Source organism: Phaseolus vulgaris, chromosome 2 (genome assembly GCF_051622355.1).
Source record: "Phaseolus vulgaris cultivar YP4 chromosome 2, ASM5162235v1, whole genome shotgun sequence".
Lineage (NCBI taxonomy): Eukaryota > Viridiplantae > Streptophyta > Magnoliopsida > Fabales > Fabaceae > Phaseolus > Phaseolus vulgaris.
Window position 1 is genome coordinate 30,859,073 of NC_143499.1, and position 22,205 is coordinate 30,881,277.

At 32.3% G+C, this 22,205-nt stretch overlaps 2 protein-coding genes across 2 annotated transcripts; both read left to right on the plus strand.

The window, feature by feature from the left end:
* Nucleotides 1-4,488: 4,488 nt before the first annotated feature.
* LOC137811390 (protein DETOXIFICATION 49) lies at nt 4,489-6,505 on the plus strand. The gene has a single exon (XM_068613111.2). The coding sequence runs from the start codon at nt 4,601-4,603 to the stop codon at nt 6,272-6,274; it is 1,674 nt and encodes a 557-aa protein (XP_068469212.2). The 5' UTR covers nt 4,489-4,600; the 3' UTR covers nt 6,275-6,505.
* A 7,560-nt stretch (nt 6,506-14,065) lies between these two features.
* Nucleotides 14,066-15,163, plus strand: LOC137811403 (chlorophyll a-b binding protein, chloroplastic). The gene has a single exon (XM_068613134.1). It carries the CDS (start codon nt 14,295-14,297, stop codon nt 15,087-15,089), a length of 795 nt encoding a protein of 264 aa, XP_068469235.1. The 5' UTR covers nt 14,066-14,294; the 3' UTR covers nt 15,090-15,163.
* Nucleotides 15,164-22,205: the final 7,042 nt, after the last annotated feature.

The following is a 22,205-nucleotide window of genomic DNA, read 5'->3' on the forward strand; positions in this document are numbered from 1 at the left end:
TAGTAATAATTTGGAAGCCAATTGAAAAATGATGAGAATTTGTAGTGAGTTTAGATAGGAAGAAAGTGAGTTAGCATAAATTAGGATTATTGATTTTGCCGACAAAGGGTTGTTGCGATTTAGCCAACATAAGATAAGAGTAATATTTGAGGGATAGTGGTTGACGTAAAAGATAAGAGAGGCATGATATAGTGGTACACACCTGTATCATGCCGTAAATAACCCAAATACCTTCTTTTATCCGTCAACGCGTTACCTTATAATAATCGCATCCACTTCACAATTCATTTTACATTTTATTTTATGACACACTTAATTAATGGAATGGATAGATCATAAATACCCCTAAAAATTATACAGACAACCTATCATAATTATGGGCAATATAAGAATCACAATACATCTCATTATATACTCTCAACTCCTCTAAGTATTATTTCTTTTTCGTCTTCACTATTCATCCTGAAAGTTAAATACACATTAGGAAGAAGTGTACTACTTTTTAATTTTTTTTATAAGATTCAATTAACTAATTCATTGGAATTAAAATTATTATTTAATGAAATAACAAATTTTGTCATAAATTCATAATTATTCGTACATTAATAAGATGTAATTAGGAATGATAAAATAGGTCGGATTTGACAAGTCCTAATAAGCATTTAGACAATATTAGTTAACTTTTTGAGCGCGTCAATTACTTCCTACACCCAATTAATTGTTTTCTGCACCTGACAAAATTTTTAAAATCCCATTATGTCCTTACAGACAAATGCGTTACGGATATCATTATCTGGAATTGAGTTTTGTATTCCGGATGTACATATACGGAATTGGGTGTTGAATTTCGGATATACATATTTGGAATAGTTAACTATGTTCCGGATGTGGACATGCAGAAGTATATTTTTTGACTTATGAATTTCTATATTCGGAAGCTATGTGATATTTTTTTCAGCATTATCAATGGATACAGCTATCTCGGAGGAAAAATGCGAACGAAAGAATGGCAAGACGGTGTTATCCATAGCGTTTAGTGCGAAAACGAAATAGCGGTGACGATGACCGTAGCAACCAAATTTCGAACTTGCTAAACCGCTTTTGACAAAAAAAATAACAATCACTATAATTAGGTACATTTTATATTTTTTTTTCTTATAATAGTATATATACTATATATATTAAATATTTTTTTATAACTTTTAGAAATGAAATTAATTATTTCAATAGTTAAATAATTGAAATTAAAATTAAATAAATAAGAAACTTAAAAGTTATAAAGTTATACATTTAACTAAAATCATACATAATTCTTGATCTTGATTTTTAATTTATTATCTATTATTTTATATATTTTTTATACTAAATGTAATTGATACAATTTATTATTTAATAAATATTTTATTTATAAAAATATAAATTATAAAAAATATCTAATAATTAAACATATTTTTTAAAATTTAATATATGCTGAATAATTAACATCAACTTTATTCATAATATATAAGATGTTAATATTTGTACTGATATTGGCCTATTATAATAATAAATATTTTTTTATTCTCTCATATTGGATTAAAATATTTCTCTTTCTTGACATAATCTAATTTCATTCTTATTTATTTTATTTTCTTAAAAACCTTTCACTAATATTTAATAAGAACAAATATAAATTTTAAATTTATATCCCTTTATTATGAAGGCGAAGCAGAAGTAATTGGTCTCCAACATGTTGTTTTGTCATATTTAGCTTCTACAATAAGATTTAAGTAATATTTTTAATTTAATTATTTTAAAAAGACTTGAAGATAGTATAATTTGTATTAAAATATTTTTCTATATAGTTGACATTTTTTTCTCTAAAGCGCTAATATTCACGAGTAAAAAAAAAGATATAATTTAAAAGATATTAGTTGTATTCTTAATAAATTATTTGAAGAATAAATATATAACAGGAAAAAAATTGTGCAATATTTTCCCTCTTCACAGATCTAGCAGTGAGACATGTGGAATATTGTTTTTTTTAAATAATTAAAATAATTTATATATTAATTATTAAAAAAAATCAATAAATTATCAATAAATTGTGTCATCTTGATATAATTTAAAAGTATAATTAAATTTTAATTAATACTAAAATCGTGACAGTACAATACTTCAATTAAATACTAATTACACAGAAATTATATCACTTACAAGACTTACCAATCTTATTAATTTTTTTATAATTAATCAATAAAATTATCCTATTTTATAAAAATATCTTAAAAAATTTCTGCGAGTTATACTCTTTTATTAGTGTCGAAATTATTTGTTTGAAATTACTAACTTTATTACGACTTATAAGATTAGGTTAATTTTTGAAAACCAAATGGTGAGTGGTTAATTATATTATTACCTGATTGGAGAATTAATAAGCTTTGAAAAGAAAAGTGGTGTACAGTGGTTGAAAAAAAAGCCGCCGGAAAATTTATTTCAACTGAAATGGTGTGTTCTTTGCCGGCTTAGCGAACCTGAGTAAACTATGCATTCCATTTAATAATAATAATAATATATAATAATATAGACTGAGATTTGACCAAAAGAAAGAAAAGGTTAATTAAAGTAGTAGTAAGTAATAGAAGACAAGGATAAGACAATTACAACGTGATTTTTGTGGGCACCCAACCAATGAATACAGTTCGAATGTTGTACTTAGACACAAAGAAGAAGAATCTCAACTGCAAACAAAAATATGGGACGGCTATTGCTACCATCTTTAACAATTTTTTTCTCTCTGTCCCACGTCTGTTTCACAGTCCAACTCAAGATTCATTCCTGCTACAAGTGCTAAAAGTAGAAGGAAAAAAATAAGTTTTTATTCAAAACTATTTTATCTTTAAAAATAATTGTAGTGAAAGGTTGTAAACTCATCCCCAAGTTCATTAAGATTGATAGGATCAATTATCACATCGAAAAATATTGTTATCTTTTGAGTTTTTGAGCTTCGTCACGTAATGGGTTGGAGGACGTCGTCAATGTTTCGACCTCAAGTCTATTGAGATAGTATCGTTAGAATTAATCATTGCATTTGAGATATTGTCCGCTTTAGAATTTTTGATCTCTGTCACAATTTTGTCCTTAAAAGACGTCGATGAATTGATGGATGAATAAGTATATAAATTGTCTTTGATCTCGACTCTTGAATGATGTGAAACTATATTGATGGTAGGAGAAAAAAGCAACTTAGAACTATTTAAAAAAAAAATCATTCTCTATTTTCCAATATTTTTAAACATAAATAGACGTATCCTTTATTGTCATATGCTAAGTATACTCAACCATTATGCATTTTAATAGCAAAGTATACATTAACTTATAAGAGACTACTTTAGTTTAACTAGTAAACTACCGTCGATATAGTATTAAAAAATGACATTGTTTGCATGAAGTTTTTTAATACCAATTTAATTGTTGTTATTCTACATAAAAAGTTAACTTGCTTGGTATAATATTTTATTTTTAATATATTTTTATTAAAAATGTAGGAGAGTTGTATAGTTTACACTAAACTTATTTAACTCCACTCTAATTATTTAAATAAATAATGTGTAATTTATAAGTGGAACCCATAATAGAGGATAGATTTATAAGTTGTATTTGGTATTTTGTATGCAGGTGTTTGAGAAGATGAGTGGTTAGAAATTAGTGAAAAATGAAAACATGTATTTTGTGGCCGCCCAACTTTAGGGTACCAGTAGAAGTTAGACTTGGTCTAATATAAAACCCGAAAAAGGTCCTCTTCAACGTTCAAGTCAACCCCTTCATTCACTTGGTGGTTTTTGATGTCGATCCCCATTGCTTCTATTATAATCAATTAATTTTTTTCAGATTCCTTTTTATAATTTTTTTTACCTAATACTCCATGCAATGTCCAAATCTACACCACCCAATATACATTAATTGCAAGATTGGATAATGTTTTATAAAAATTAATGTCCTTGCCAATCCAAAGTCAAGAGCCATGTTTCATGTTTCGGTTGGAATGTAAGTATTACTAACTATTAGTCACTAAATCAGTAAATACATTCTTCTAGATAAAAGATAAGCAATTTCGATATAAAACATTTAAAGTGATAGAATATAAATATATTTTTTACCGGTATGTATTAGATGATTCATTTTGTAGAGTGTTCTCTAATATATATGCACCAAATTCTAATTTTTTTTCTGATTATAATCATGATTTTGTTTTAATTAAATAATTAAGGTTAATTGATTGAGATCCTTAACTTGTGAAATAATATTCAAGTTGAAAAATTAACAAATTATCAATCATCGACCCAGACTCATAAGTGAACAACTTTAATAACGAATTTTAAACCGTTGATTGGATTTATGAAAAAAAATACCCAAATTTATTATGCAAGGAAGAAAAAAAGAGGAAGCATGAAAAATATTTGGTAAAACTAGAAAGATGTTCCATGAAAGTTGAAATCTGGTTGGTAAAGCGCGAATGAGAGAGAAATTTAGAGAAAATTGATTTAAAGGAATAGTATTGATATTCCATATACATCCAAAAATGTTGGAGTGACCCACTCCTTTTAAATACCTCTTGCAAATGCAAATCTCCAACCAAGATTTTGTGATTTACACACAAACAAACGTCAACGTTGTTTCTACAAACCAAACCATGTGTGAGTTATCATCGTCTACCCCCACTTTGGGTGAGAGCAATGAGGGTCATTCACACACGCACACGACCAAAATTAAGGAGCCTGACATGTTAGCCCTTTTGATCCCCAAACCCCCAACAACATTCCAGCAACCCCAAAAAAACCAAAAGCCCCATGAAACCACCCATTTTCCCCTGGCTTTCAACGAAGCCAAATGCATAGCAAACACAGCATTACCCATGGTTCTCACAGGTCTATTACTCTACTCTCGCTCTGTCATCTCTATGTTGTTCCTTGGTCGTGCCGGTGACCTTGCCTTAGCTGGTGGTTCTCTCGCCATTGGATTCGCCAACATCACAGGTTACTCTATTCTCTCAGGCCTCGCCATGGGCATGGAGCCCATCTGCGTCCAGGCTTTTGGGGCCAAAAGATTCAAACTTTTGGGCTTTGCCATGCAGAGGACAATAGTTCTTCTTCTTTTAACTTCAATTTTTATATCGTTCTTGTGGCTCAACATGAAGAACATATTGCTCCTCTGTGGCCAACAAGAAGACATCGCCACCCAAGCTCAATCATTCATACTCTATTCTCTGCCTGATCTCGTAGCACAATCATTGCTACACCCTCTGCGAATCTACTTACGAAGTCAATCCATAACCCTGCCTCTCACATACTCTGCCTTTCTCTCTATTCTCCTTCACCTCCCCATCAACTACCTCCTCGTCTCTGTCTTCAAACTTGGAATCAAAGGCATTGCTTTAGGCGCTGTTTGGACCAATTTCAACCTCGTCTTTTCGTTGCTTCTCTACATCTGGCTCTCCGGCATATACAGCAAAACATGGACTCGTATTTCTTTGAAGGGCATCTTCTGCGGTTGGAAGGCGCTTTTGAATTTGGCAATTCCAAGTTGCATTTCCGTTTGCCTGGAATGGTGGTGGTACGAAATCATGATTTTACTATGCGGGTTACTGATCAATCCCCAAGCAACCGTTGCATCCATGGGGGTTCTGATTCAAACCACCGCTTTGATATACATTTTCCCATCGTCTCTGAGCTTTGCGGTTTCAGCACGTGTTGGGAACGAAGTGGGTGCGGAGAATCCCAAAAGGGCCAAACTTGCAGCACTGGTGGGGCTTTTTTTCAGTTACGTCATGGGCTTGTCGGCCTTGTTTTTTGCTGTTTCGGTGAGGCACGTGTGGGCATCCATGTTCACACGTGACGCGGAGATCATTGCTTTGACGGCGACGGTGTTGCCCATCATTGGTCTCTGCGAGCTTGGAAATTGTCCTCAAACAACTGTCTGCGGCGTTCTGAGGGGAACCGCGAGACCCAAGTTGGGAGCCAATATAAATTTGGGTTGCTTTTATATTGTGGGAATGCCCATTGCGGTGTGGTTGGGTTTCTTTGCGGGCTTTGACTTCAAAGGCTTGTGGCTGGGTTTGTTGGCCGCACAAGCCTCGTGCATGATCACCATGTTGTTCGTGTTGGCTCGCACCAACTGGGAGGATCAGGTCCAAAGAGCCAAACAACTCACATCGTCTGATGCTACTGAGGAGGAACAGGAACAGGAACATCATGGCAATTCCTCAGCGGAGGAATGCTCTGATTCAAATGTTTGATCAATCGTCACAGTCACATACGTGGATTCTTTCATAATTTACATTCAAATTACACGGACAGATTCTTTTTAGATTCTACTAATTTTTATGTACATTTCGGAGAAGAGACAGAGCAAAAACATGCACTCATAGAACGACAAAAACAAAGGAATGTGTTTTGTTTTTTGTCTTTGTTTCTGTTTAGATTCATTAATGGATAAATATTATATACAAGATGACAGGTTTTAATGACTTGGCAGAGTTGTTACAAAAGAAATGGTACACTATCACTAAACTAAACATGAAGATCGTGGAACATAGTCTTAAAACATTGATTCTGTGCTGATTGAGAATATGCCCAAAAAAAAACAAAGGGCAAAGAAAAGCCGTGAAACAGTGTTTGGAATGGTAATTAAGCAGTTGTTAGTTTTCAAAATCAGTGGGATTGGATTGCGCGTTTTGATAAGACATGGAGTTGTGTCAGTTGGTTGATGACGAAAACGAGTGAGGCACACTTTGATCACTCTGCTGACTCCTTCAAGTGACTCAATATGAATGAAGGGATTTTCCACCCCTCAATTCTGACATGTTTTAAGAAAGGAAATTGAAAAATTAGAATGTTCCAGGGTTTATACCAACTGAAGCAGTCTCCAGGATGGTTCTTCATGAAGAAGTTGAAGTGTAAATTATAAAATATTCCAAACACCTTTAGGTTAGGCAGGTATTTCAACTGACACGTTGTTTGTTCAAATTCGCTATACAACTTTTCTTTTGACAAAGTGATTAGAAATATAATAAAGTGACACTAGACTAAGATTTGACGAAAGTGAAGAAAAGCTTAATTAAAGTGGTAGAAGACAAGATAATTAGAACGTGATTTTTGTGAGCAAGGTCAGAATCGTCCAATGAATAAGTTACAGATATGCAGGCAGTCCAAAGCAATGAATACAGTTGGAACTGAGACACCCAAAGAAGAAGAATCTCCACCGCCAAACAAACTCTCAAGGACGGCTATTGCGACATCATGTTTTATTCAGTGTTTTCCGTGTCCCACTCCCACCTATTTACTTTATCTTAATTCTTCATATCTGTAGTCAAGTCGGTAATACCTATTTCTAGAAGTCACTTAGAAATAACGGCTAATATTCTATAATCAAACTCAATTTATTATTAATAACAATAATAAATTTAATTATTGAGCTGCTATTTATAATGATTATTATAAGATCAATATAAGGGTTATTATTCAAAGGGTGTATTTTATTTTTCTCTATTATATTCATCTCTCACTTTTTTTCAATCGAATTCAGTTCAGGAGTTCTTTAAATTAAATTAGGGAAAATGTAAAAGAAAATGAATATTTGGTTATCTGGAATTGGATGCCGCCATTTTGAGAAGATAGGTGGTAAAAAAGCAAACATGTATTTTGTAGCCGCCCTGACTAAGTAGAGATTGGAATTGGTCTAACATAAAACCCAAAGAAGACCTTCTTCAATCTTTAATTCAATTCAACTATTTCCACGACTTCCGATTAAATATTCACACTTGCTGGTTTTTATGTTCATCCCCTCGTGTTTCCAATTTGGTCCAATAATTAATTCACAATTCTTTTATATCTTTGTTATCTAAAACTCCATGTTATGTCCAAATGTACACCAGCAAGAGATTGGATATTGCTTTTGTTTTATAAAAGTTAGTGTGCTTGCAAGTCCAAAGTCAAGAGTCATGCGCGTGCCTCACGCTTCTCTTCTATACGTACCATTAACTATTATTAAGTATTAACTCCATGGATAAAGATGTTTTAGGTTGGAGTTTCGCAAGATTTTGACACCTCTCAAATAAACCACACCAATGCTTCCATTAATTGTTTCGTTTTTTATCAGATTTGGTGTAGAGTCGTCCTGAATCTAAATTGTTGATGATGATGAATTTTTCTATTGAAGAATTATTGAACTTTATCATTAGTATCGAGTGAAACTCCATCAACGCTAAAGTTAGTAAAAAATATAATAATCTAAGTAATAAATAAATATTAAATATTGAGTGAGTGAGATTTATATTTACAAGTGGTAAAGTCTATGTATTTCAATAATCACTAGGTTAGGGTGTCAAGTTTCATGAATACACCCGAGTTTCATAGTTACTTTGAGTAATTATTGTTACTCTAAGTATTTATAAACTACTTTTATGATATTTTAATTAAGTTAATATTCATATTATCTGGATATTAACAACTTGAAGTTCATGGGTCGGGTAGTGCAGCTTCTATCAATGAAATAATAAGCAACCAAATGAATAAGGTGGGACATGATAAAATGAAAAAAAAATATTAACCTATTGTTTGGATATTGTGATAAAAATAGAAAAATAAATTGATTCTATCTCATCCTTCTTTAAACTGGAGGGGAAGAAAAATTGGGAGGATGATGAATGAAAGCTGAAATTTGTGGAAGGAATTAATTGTTGGTGTAGTGATGAATAAGAAATCAAATTTGGATAGAAATGTACATTCAAGGTTTAGACCCTACTTGGAAGCTTTGTATGGAGCCCAGACACTACAGGAAGATGAGCATAGAGTCCAGACATAGACTGGGCCAAAGTTGCCCCTACCTTCCATAGGACTCTTTCTTCCTACACCTCCATACCTTCTTGTGCCACCCCCATACTAAATACGAAAATACCATTTTATCCTCTTTTTTTCACCCCCTTGAATTTGAAATAATAAGCCTATGGATTATGTAATCCGGATACATTCCGGATTACATAATCCGGAAGTCAATTTCATATTTAGAAAAGACTTCCAAATTATGTAATCCGGAAGCTAATAACACATCTGAAAAAAAGACTTATGGATTACATAATCCGGAAGCTAATCTTATGTATAGAAAAGACTTCCAGATTATGTAATCCGGAAGCTAATCACAAAAAACTTCCGGATTACATAATCCGGAAGCTAATTCTGAATCTAGAAAAAGACTTCCGGATTATGTAATCCGGAATATTGAAAAGGGTATTTTTGGAATAACAAAAATTTATGGGGGTGGCACAAGAAGGTATGGAGGTGCAGGAAGAAGCAGCCCTTCCATAGTTAAACATTGAACCTTCAATTAATCAACTTTGGGTGTTTCTTCCTGCACCCTTAAAATCTTCTTCCTCCACCCCCTTTAAATTTCAAAATACTAAAATTACCCTTGTCAAAAGCATTATGAATTTCGGAAGTAATTTGTATCCTAGATTTGATCGGACATATACCGATCAAGTCCAATTCGAATATATTTCATTTCGGCCTAAATCGTGAGAAAGCTCATGATGAAATAAAATTAACCATGATTTTTGTAACTATTATTATAAACCCACACATAATTATATTGTTGTAATAATATTAGTTTAGATAAATATATTATAGGAATTAATTTTTTTAATATTTCGACCTCTTTGAATACTCTGATTTACCTGCATAGTGTCCCTTATTGTATTGCATAAATGTTTTAATTTACTTATGAAATATATCTTATTATATTACATAAATGCTCTGCTCCGATTATATTACACAATATCCCAAATTATATACATGATATCCAAATTTTATGAAAATATACTATAATATGACACATTAACACCTAGAGAAACCAATGTCAAAGATTCAAGTTGATGAAGGCTTATAAATAGATGAACACTCACATGGAGTATCTCAACTCGAATTTTAGCACTAAATTCACTATATATACAAAATTTGATGCTTTTACTAATATGGATTATTTTTTGCTGGTGGAGCCCTTCTAATTTCCTGGAGGCTGAATCACTAAAGCTTGAAGGGAGACTACTTGGAGTCCACCCAAATTCCGACCGACCTCATCCCGGTGTTAGTATATCTGTTATAACCTCTCTCATACGTGATCATGTAACTCAGGGTTTATAAATACCCATCTCTTTCTCTCATAATAATACACAGAGTTTTATCTTTCTCTCTCTTGCTTCTCTTTCTTCCTCTCCAATACTCTCTCTCTCTCTCTCTCTCTCTCTCTCTCTCTCTCTCTCTCTCTCTCTCTCTCTCTCTCTCTCTCTCTCTCTCTCTCTCTCTCTCTCTTCCTCTATATGGTACAGAGCGCCATGACTTCATCATCATCTCTCTCTGAAATTTTTTCTTCCAAAACAGAGACTTTTGTGCCCTATATTTTTCACACTCTTATTCTGATAAAACTTGATGCTGATAATTTCTTGATCTGGCGTCAACAAGTCACTGCAACCTTAAGGAGCATGGATCTTCTACATTTCTTGGATGGGTCTTGCATGTCGTCTCGCCTCCTTGCCGCTGATGATGCCTCTCCTACGTCTGTCAACCCCAAATATCTCACATATGAGCGTTAGGATCAGTCTGTTCTTGCCTGATTATTGGCTTCCATGACGTCTAGCATTCTCACACAAATGGTAGGCTTGGATTCATCGCATCAGGTGTGGAGCAAACTTCAAACTCAATATGCCTTTCAAACCAGAGCACAAATCAAGAAACACAAACAACATCTATGTACCCCCAAGAAAGATAGGTCTATTTCTACCTTTCTTCTTGATATCAAGAAAACCGTCGACAATCTTGCTGTTGTTGGATGCCCAATCTCCACAGAGGACCACATTGAAGCTATTCTTGATGGGTTGTCCGATGAATACGACCCTTTCGTCACTTTCGTTACGTCTCGCCTTGATCCATATACGGTGGATGATATAGAAGCGCTTCTTCTGGCTCAAGAGAGACGTATTGAGAAAGCCAAACAATATGTTGATCATTTTTTGCAGGCCAATGTTTCCATTGCTCCCACCAACATTCATCAATCTTATTCCTCTCGGACCAAGAAGTTCCCGTCTCATGCCACTTATGGTAATATTAAACAATGCTTCTATTCAAAACAACGCTTTCCACCCTTCAAGAACTATCCCAAGATACCTCCCACTACCTCTACGACAAGAGTGCAATGTCAATTCTACGGAAAATATAGTCATTCAGCTCTACATTGTTGGCACAGGTTTGAACCATCTTCTTCATCTCAAGTCTCTGCTAACACACCTCATTTCTCATCTATTAGTGATGATGATGAACCATCGATCCTTGGCATGCCTGGTAATCCACATGATCCTTTGTGGTACCCTGATAGCGGTGCCTCTCATCACCTCACTACTCAAAGCAATAATCTCTCAACTACAACACCCTACACAGGTTCTGAAAAAGTCTCTATAGGTAATGGTTCAAGGTTACCTATTCATTTCATTGGTACTGCCACTTATACTGACTTATCTACACATAATACATTCTCTTTAACCAACTTGCTGCATGTTCCCTCTATTTCCAAGAATCTCTTAAGTGTTTCTCGGTTTGCTCGTGATAATTGTGTATTTTTTGAGTTTTATCCTGACATGTGTTTTGTCAAACGTCAGGGAACAAACGAGATACTCCTTCAAGGCAAGCTTAAGGATGATCTCTATGTCTTTACAAATCTTATTCACAATACTCCCTGTTCTGCTTATGTTTCTACTGTTCCTTCTTCTACTTACAACATTTGGCATTCTCGTTTTGGCTATGCTCAACCTAAAGTGATTCACCAAATCATGAAACATTGTAATATCCCATATACTGCTACTCGAGAATTCTGTATTGCATGTGTAATTGGAAAATCTCATCAACAACCTTTTCATACTTCCCAAACTGTATATTCCAAACCCCTTCAACTTGTTTTCATTGATATTTGGGGTCCCTCTTATACCCCTGCTACTAATGATGCTTGGTATTACATTGCTTTTGTGGATGCTTACACTAAATATGTATGGTTTTACTTAATACACAGCAAAGCACAAGCTCTTTCTGTTTTCCAATCTTTCAAATTATATGCGGAAAAACAAACTGGATTTTCTCTCTTAAGCATTCAAACAGATAATGCAAAGGAATTCTTGTGTTTTAAATTTTTTCTCTCAATTCATGGTATCACACATCGTTTAACTTGTCCTCATACGCATCAACAAAATGGTTCTATAGAGCGCAAACACAGGCACATAGTTGATATTGGTTTAACTTTGCTTGCTAGTTCATCCTTACCTATGTCTTTTTGGGGATATGCTTTTACTGCTGCTGTATCTATTATAAATGTGCTACCTACTTCTGTCTTACTCAACTCAAGCCCATATCAACTTCTGTTTAATAAGAAACCAAATTATTCTATATATAAATTTTTTGGATGTGCCTATTATCCGCTGCTTAGGCCATATAATAAGCATAAAATGAATTTACGTTCTTCTTTATGTGTTTTCCTTGGGTATGCACCACATCGCCCACGGGTCGTATATACATCACACGTCATGTTATCTTTGATGACCAGGTTTATCCTTATGCTCTTTCTCCTAACCTATTCATCTATGTTTCTTCAAATAATATGAGTCATTCCTCTTCTACACCTACCCTAGCGGTGTTTCCAACTGTTCCGCAGTCTACGCCTCCACCCACAAGCATTGATCGTCCTGCCGTGTCCTCTGACCCTCCTCCCCATCAAGATGATACCTCTTCTCCTATGCCTTCACCACATATCAGCCACCTTCATCCCCTGTTCTCCCCTCCCACACCGATGAACCTCAAAACACCCATAGTATGATTACTTGTGCTAAGGCTGGCGTTTTTAAACCTCGCACGTTTGTTGCACCCACTATTTCTGGTCTACCCAAGTCCACAAAGGATGCTCTCCTTCGTCCTGAATGGTTCTCTGCCATGCAAGAAGAACTCGCTGCTTTACACCATAATCACACATGGGTTCTCACGCCTCTTCCTCCTGGGGTTACACCCATAAGATGCAAATGGATTTTTAAAATCAAATACAACGCTGATGGCTCTTTCCAAAGGAACAAAGCCCGTCTTGTTGCCAAAGGGTTCCATCAACAACCGTCTTGATTTTATTTTATTTATAAATTATTGATTAAAAATAGAAAAAAAAACAATTTAAAAATATATGACTATAATTTTATAAAAATAGTATTATATGTAGCCGCTATTTTAAAAGAGAACTTATTTAATAGTTTTAAAATAAATTATTTGATTATTTATTTTATTAAATAAATAAATAAAATTTATTTATCAAAGAATAAATTTTTCAATTAAAATATAATATCAAAAGAACTTACCAAAATGGTGTATTTTTTATATAATGATAGAAATATTAACTTTAGTTTTATATATTTATTTAAATAATATATATTGTTTGTAATATTTAATTTATATTATTTATAATTTGAATGAAAATACGATAATAAAAAAGTATGCATTTTATCCTTACCTGAGGAAAAAGAGTGTAACTGTATTGTAAAATTAGTAAAAGGGTACAATGTTATTTTTAGTGCACAAGTAATTTATATTTTCTAAATTTTTTTCTTCAATGTTAGATGTGTAAGGTAATTATAAAACTTGAGATGTTGAAATTTGAAAGATATTATTAAGAATAAAGTATATACTTCCATAAAAAATTTAAACACAAATAAATATAGTTTGCAATGACAATTTAAAAATTGAATCTGATTTTTGATATGGTTGTTAAAAGTGAAATTATAAATTGGTAATTCCTGAGGTCATATGGAATTTGACATTGAACCTTATGGCTTGAAATGAAGTAGCAATGGAATGAATACTCTATGGTCCCTGTTCTGCAAAACTATAAAATTTAGATGAATATCATAGAGGGTATCCAAGAAATCTTACGTGGCAAATTGTGATTGGGTAGAAGAGGTATTCCATGATATGTTTGTAGATATGTGATCTGAGTTGGTGAGGAAGGAAATGAAAGAAAGAATTGGAAAGAGAAGAGTGGGGCAAGGGAAGAAGCAATTAGTGGACACAAATCATTCTCCAAATCCAAACCAATAGAAATTGAAATAGAGATCTCATGTGATATTTAGATAAGAACCCTCTTCTCAATTAACCTATATATACTTCTCCTCTAGGCTACCACTACAGCAACCACCATTCATAACCCTTCTCTCCACTTTCACTTTCAAACCTTTTCATTATTTTCCAATGGCTGCTTCAACAATGGCTCTCTCTTCATCATCATTGGCTGGCCAAGCAATCAAGCTTTCCCCCTCCACCCCTGACCTTTCCACTGGAAGGATTTCCATGAGGAAAACAGCTTCTAAGTCTGTTTCCTCTGGAAGCCCATGGTACGGCCCAGACCGTGTCAAGTATTTGGGCCCATTTTCCGGTGAGGCACCATCTTACCTCACTGGTGAATTCCCAGGTGATTATGGTTGGGACACTGCTGGGCTTTCTGCTGACCCTGAGACTTTTGCTAAAAACCGTGAACTTGAAGTCATCCACTCCAGATGGGCTATGTTGGGAGCTTTGGGCTGTGTTTTCCCCGAACTCTTGTCCCGTAACGGTGTGAAGTTTGGCGAGGCTGTGTGGTTTAAGGCTGGATCTCAGATATTCAGTGAGGGTGGACTTGACTACTTGGGCAACCCAAGCCTGGTCCATGCACAGAGCATTCTTGCTATCTGGGCCACCCAAGTTCTCTTAATGGGTGCCGTTGAGGGTTACCGTATTGCCGGTGGGCCTCTTGGTGAGGTGACTGACCCAATCTACCCAGGTGGAAGCTTCGACCCATTGGGCCTTGCTGATGACCCAGAAGCTTTTGCTGAGTTGAAGGTGAAAGAGCTCAAAAACGGTAGATTAGCCATGTTCTCCATGTTTGGTTTCTTTGTTCAAGCCATTGTCACCGGAAAGGGACCTTTGGAAAACCTTGCAGACCACCTTGCTGACCCAGTCAACAACAATGCCTGGGCATATGCCACAAACTTTGTCCCCGGAAAGTGAGAAAACTGTGAATTTCAAGTTTTTATGTAATGAAATATATGAATGAGTTATGCCTTTTTGGTACCTTTTGATCATTTTTCAGTTTTGTTTTCTCTCTGCACTTTTTTATTCTGCAAGCCAATTAATAATCACCAAATGCATAAGCGTCTCCACAACACTTACCAAATTAATAACATGGGAAACAAATAGATTAGAAAGCATTCAATTACTTCTCAAGCCTAGCATCTTGTTATTTATATAATTTGGTACCAAAAAGAAATTGTCCAAAGTTCAATTTCAATGGATTGCAGAATACCCGAAATAGTTTGTTGTTTTGTGCTACCAGTTTTAGGAATTGCAAGCCAAACCCTGCAAAGATCTTGAACCAAAACTGTACAATACAACCATAAATTTCGTACATATATATATAATCTTAACTCAATATCACCATGATTCAGCTTGCAAAATAAACAAATTTGGGACAAGTCTGAATAATTTATAATCCATTTAATTGATACCATAGAATAAAAAAAACTTAGATTAGTTGATGATATAAATTACTAAAATACTGTGATTGAGATTTAATAAAAGTAATTATGAAATAAAATTAAAAAATAACTAATTAGAAACTATCAAAATTATAAAAAAGAATTTACAAATTTTCTTATTTCATACTAATGGGAAATTTTACCAAAATGGTGATGCATAAAAAATCATCATTGGTGTATAGAAAATCATCATGTCACGATTGTTTCATTTATTTTTTTTCCAATTTCATAATAAAGAAGTTGTCTACCATTGGCAACTTAGAATAAAGTTGCATTCATCATTGACAACTTCTATTCAAAGTTTCCTTCATGGTTGACAACTTTGCATAGGCACAAAATGAAAAAAATTCTCACACTATTTGCAATTTCAATTGCAAGGCGGTGCAGCAACAACTTGATTTTCTCACAAACAATGTTTTCTTTCTCAAAACACATGTCAAACGTACACTTTGTTGAGAACTTTATGTTCACATGACTACAGTTTTCACTTTGGGTACAATAATCACAATGTCACAGAGATTCCTTTTAGCAATGAAGTTTGAATTCAAACTTATGTTGTTTGGTTAGGTGAATTTAAACTTTCAGGAAGTCTATTTAATAGAGTCCTATCTCCTATCCAATTCACACTAAACCACCCACGCTCATTTCCTATATTTCTTTAGCTTTGCATTGTGCTGGAACTCCTTAGGTGTGCCAATTTATCTTCAAAGGTAATTTTTGTCTAAAGCTATATGTATTCTTATTGGACAGTGATGTTTTAAGTAGGAATCAATATGGTTGAAATTTGTTTATATTTAAGTAGTACGCAAAATCTTTATTTAAGTCTCATCAGTATGTGATGAGCATAAAAAAGAATATAATTTACAAATTGTTGAATAGATATCGTCACAGTTTTGAACAAGAAAAAGAATAAAAGATTATCACACAATTTGAAGTGGACACTATTATGTAGGTGTGTGCATCTTGAAAATATAACTCATTAAAGTGATATGTAGTTATGTACATATGCAGTGTTATGCATCCTTATATGCGAGCGAAAATCAACTAGCACCAATATTTAATATTTAACTTTTATAGAATCAATATGTTGAAATTTGTGTATATTTAATATAGAATATTTGTAGAAGTAAAGAACTTAAATAAATTTAAATATTTTTTTATTTTTTTTAATGAGAAATGATCCATAAAAGTAAATTGAATACAAATAAGATGAATGGAACCCGTGTGAACTTATTGTTTAGAAGAGTAGATAGATAAAACACGTTCATAAATTCTTCCTCCATATAATTTTAAAAAGTTTAGAATATTCTTGATAGTATACTAGATTCACCAATCAGAACACCTCTTTTTTTTTAAATACCGACTTATATATGTTTATAAATATATATAAGAACACCTATTTTTTAATTTAAGAAAATATGTATTTATCAATAATGGTATATAATATAGTTTAACGTGTAATTTCATTAAATAAAATAAAATTAATTAAAATATATTTATATTTGAGATCCATAAAGAAATATTTTTTTTCAATAGGAACTATGTATAAAGGTACTATAAAATATGGTTGTATTTTTAGGAACCATCTTATTAGAATTTTATGGTATCTCATCGCCTTCCTGCGAATATGTCCCTATTACGACTCCAAGATAAACATGTTACTGAAGATGTATGGGAAGGTAATGAAAGACTATTGAGACCCATAAGACATGCAATATGAATACTAAAGCATGAGGACATACTTGACCAATGAGTCAAACAGTTAATTGAGCATTCTGGTTTTGGACATTTGTTAAAATTTAAGAACATTGACTTCAACCACGTACTACTTACAACATTAGTGGAAAGGTGGAGATCAGAGACTCATACCTTTCACTTTCCTCTCGGTGAAACAACTGTTACTTTGGAAGATGTGGAACTCATATTGGGTTTACCGGTTGATGGAGAGGCTGTCATTGGGATTACTACTGGTGATTTAGTATCTTTGTGTGAGCAGTTCCTCGGATTTATACCACCTGCTACAACAGTGAAAGGAAATACAATTAATTTGTCTTGGCTTAACAACACTTTTTAGGAATTGTCACATCATGCAACCGATGATGTTATTGCTCAACATGCTCGATCACAGAATAGACTTTAATAAAGATAATATTGGAGGTTGCACGCTGCTTTAACAATGTTGGGCATGGGAACGCCTAACATGCATTTCTCCACAATTTCAACCATTGATCGATGAAGAAGTTCAACGAGGGGTTGGTTTCCCACTTGGAAAAAGGTATGCTATTTTTTTTTATTAATTTTCGAGACAAGAAAACAAAGTTCTTAATATTCCTTTGCTTATGTTAGGTGGACTCGGAGGATGTATAGGACGCACAGAGGAGTTCCTCAAATACGAGCAATGTTTGATGGCATTACTACCAGTTAATTTTCTGCATCAAGTTTAAAATCGGTTTTATATTTGGTTGGACATATTTTTCATTGATTAATTATTCATTGTCTTTCACTCTACCTTCATTACTTGTAAAAATCTTTCAAAAACAATTCACCTCCCTCTTATTTTAGCCCTATAATTATAACATCCTCAACAACCAAACCACATTGCTGTGTTTCACAATTTAGCAAGCAGAATACCACTACGTGAATGAAAAAAACACAAGTCATCAAGTCTTACACACCAAAAAATAGTTTCCGAACAATTCGCAGGACGAATCTGGAAAATAGCTTGAGGTTGACAAACTATGGGCAATACCTTCTCCACCGAGACTGAAATGATGTTTAAGTAACATTGCAAAGGAAAGCAGAAAGAAGAAGAAGCAGTATAAGTGTGTATTTTCTTCAGCTCAATTCTCTATAAAATAAGGAATTATTTCTCAAATAAAAGGTTGAATCAAAATATGAGTTAAATCAAGTAAATAATTGAATGAAATCACCTAATTAAGAAAAAAAGAAAGAGTGATTAGTCGTAAACAAGTGAAAACTAGCTTTTGTTTTTCTGCAAGTATATTTCACGAGGCACAACGAACAATACTAGTAACAAGAAAAACGTAACTTGTCGGCGATTGGTGAACCGGTAGTTCTCTGGCGAGAGGTTCCGGAAAATCGCGTCGAGAGAGAGAGACGACGACATATAGGCTTTGGAATTACATGCTGAAATGGAATAAGGTGCAGGTAAAGACAATTTTGCCCTCAAATTCCTTGCCATATATCGAATTTCTCACGGTATATCGCTTTTCACCGTTTATGACAGAATTTGAGCTTAATCTCTTCTTTTTCACTCTCTCTTCCTCTGTTTTTTTTTATCATATCCTCGATTTACATGCTAATATTTAGATTAATTGGTTTAATTCGTATTAAGGAGGACTCAATAACTCATAGATCAGTGAACTCATAAATACATGTTTCACAAGAAAAAAATTAAAGATACAAGTCTAGTAGTATTTATTACATATTTATTATTCTCAACCATTAAATATGAAATACGAATTTGAGTATAAAAAATCTTTTGCAGTCATTCCATTAAAATTGAAGATTGGGAACCGAAATGTATTAGATCTCAACACCAAAAATCTTGAAAAATACGAGTGATGTGGAAAACAAGACATTCTCAATTTATATCAAATAAAAAAATTAAGAATTTTTCTTAGTCTATAGTTGAATTTAATATAAATAAAAAAAACTTTAGAATGTCATTTAACTTTTGCGATTGGAGGAAGGCAAGAAATTTTCTATTAGCATCTTCGAAAATGACAAAAAACGCACAACCCAAAGTATGCTCTAACATTTATTTGTTTCACCACCACATTTTTCTACCTGTCAATTTGAGTTGGTTTGAATCCATAGGATAGAAAGTAATGACATGAAGCCATGAATAAGGAGAAAGCAACGTAACAAGAACCTAGTCGTGCTTAGTACAAATAATAGAAGCTTTCTTGGCTGTTTTGCAGAGAACAAAGCACAGGAAGGGGACACTTCCTCGAATTAAGTGGAAAATAATAGGATACCCAACTTGTTAGAGAACCAACCTGCTATTTAATCAAACTCCTTTTTATAAAAATTAACCGCTTTTAATTTGTTATTGTTATGAATAAGAGTATTAACGATTTCAAACTTAAAACATTTACTGTAGAAATATGTGTATTCTTAGTTAGTGTGCAATTTGTTTTCTATATCTTCCGATATATATTGAAATCTCGATATTATTTTCTCAGTATTTGACCTTGTTAATGACATAAATCAATAATAAATGTTGCATGTTGATTATCCAGAATCCCTTAATTTATGCTGATGTGACATGACTGCCTTTAAATACGAGTATTGATAGACAATTTTTTTTTATATGCAAATATCTATATGTTACAATTATCAATTTTAGAGTTTAATATAATATTCTTGATATGAATTTTAGATTATTTTTCTTAATTTAATTTCTAATTCAATTTTGAATATTTAATCTATTATATTACATCTTTTATTTTTGATAACATTATTTCATATCACTAATTGTTCCAAAGTAAATAAAAATGTAGTTGATTAAATTTAATAACTCTTACAATTAATTTCAAATTATTTAATTTATCTGAAACTAATAAATTACATATAATTTCAATTTCATTTCTAATGTGATGTTTTTTTAGTTTTCCCCTTTGATCACACGGTAAATAATTACGTTAACGAAATAAAAAAATATTGTATCCTTAAAAAATAATTTTTAAACAACTTTTAACATTAGTATTATTTTAAAACGTTCAAGAAAATTTTAAGCATCACACTCATTCATAGATTAATATAGACAGTTCTTCTTCCATGAATTTCACAAAGTTGAAAAGTAGAAAATGATGACACTTAAACACGAAATATTTTTAGTTTAGCGTGTATTTTTCAAGTCTCGCACATAAGGAAACTGGTGTCCAAATTAATTATTTTTATTGTGTCAGGTATATTTTAAAGTTTTTTGAGTTCTTTAAAAACCTTTTTATTTATTGTCGCTGTTATCGGTGATATGCACCCAAAGACTTCTTTGCACACAATTAAGAATCAATTTTGATTAACACTGATTAACATAGTGCCATTTTTTGAACAGACAATGTATTTATATTTTAAAAAGTGTAATATATAAAAGTAAATGAATTTTTATGGAAAAAAAACTACGTGTACCACTATAAATTGTCATAAAGTGTTACTCCAACCCTGTTTTATTAACAACGTCAATTTAATTTATATAAAAAAGATAAAATTAAAATTTTAAACAAAATTAAATCATTTAAAAGAAATAAAATATAAGGGAAAACATATATAACCCATAATTTATGAGATTGGAGACTCTCGAATATTGACATTTGTAAGTTATTTGTAAAATATGTATTTACATTTCAAAAAATATTTGTTTAATTTTTGATGATTTTGAATGATTTTAATATAATTTTGAAAAAAAAAATACATATAATTTTTTAAAAACTTAAATTTATTATATAAATTTTTATTATGATTAAAAAATAAAAAATAAATTCTTTTAAACCAATTATGATAAACATCTTTATATTAAAAAAATTAAAACATACTTATACACATAAATTTTTATTATCAATTTATATAATTTATAATTATATAATATATAAATTCGTGTTATTATATTTAATATTTTATAAATTATACATATTTTTTATCAATATTCATATTAGTGTAGTATGAATATATCTGTCAATCAATATATCTGTAAATAAGAAATGATAAAATTAACAAATATATCTAGATAGTCTAACTTGCAAGTTACATAAATAACAAGAAAGTTGTTATATATATATATATATATATATATATATATATATATATATATATATATATATATATATATATAAAAGCGAAAAGCTGGTGAAGTAAAGACGTCAGCTTCAACTTGCAAGTTGATGGAGAATACGATATTTTTTAGTAATGGAAGTACTGTTGGCCCACCTTAATTGTGATCCTTTAAAGGTAGGTACTTCAATTTCAAACCCTAATTATTTTTTAGGTTTTATTCGAGGTGACAGTCAACATATAGGTATGCTATTGATCAGATGAATGTTAATAAACATTTTTAAATACTAATTTAAAGTAATAGCAGTGGTAAGTAGAATAAAGAAAGATTCAGTGTATTTAAAATAATTTAAAGAATATATGTAATATTTCTTAATTTCTCAATCTGTTTATTAAAACCCAAATCCACAGTACTTTTCTTTCTTCTATTTATGTGATGATTTGAGTTCCTAGTTTGTACCTCATAGATCAGCTAGGGAAGTTTACACGCTGGATCTCTCTCTCTATCTTTTCATCAAACAACGCGTTTGGAGGGGTTGACCTTGTGTTGCCAGAAAATTTAATTTTGTTACGCTTACCCTACAAGCCACTCTCTTTCACTCTACACCTCTCTATCATAGGAAGTTGTAATATACTAAAGAATAAACTTTATTTGTGTTATCACATCATTTCTCTTCAAAAACCATCACTAAAATTAATAATCACATTAACGACTATAATTATTCTTATTACAAGGTCGGTACCTCTCAAAATATTCTTTTAGCTTCTGTCTTCTCATTTTTACAGTTTTTGTATT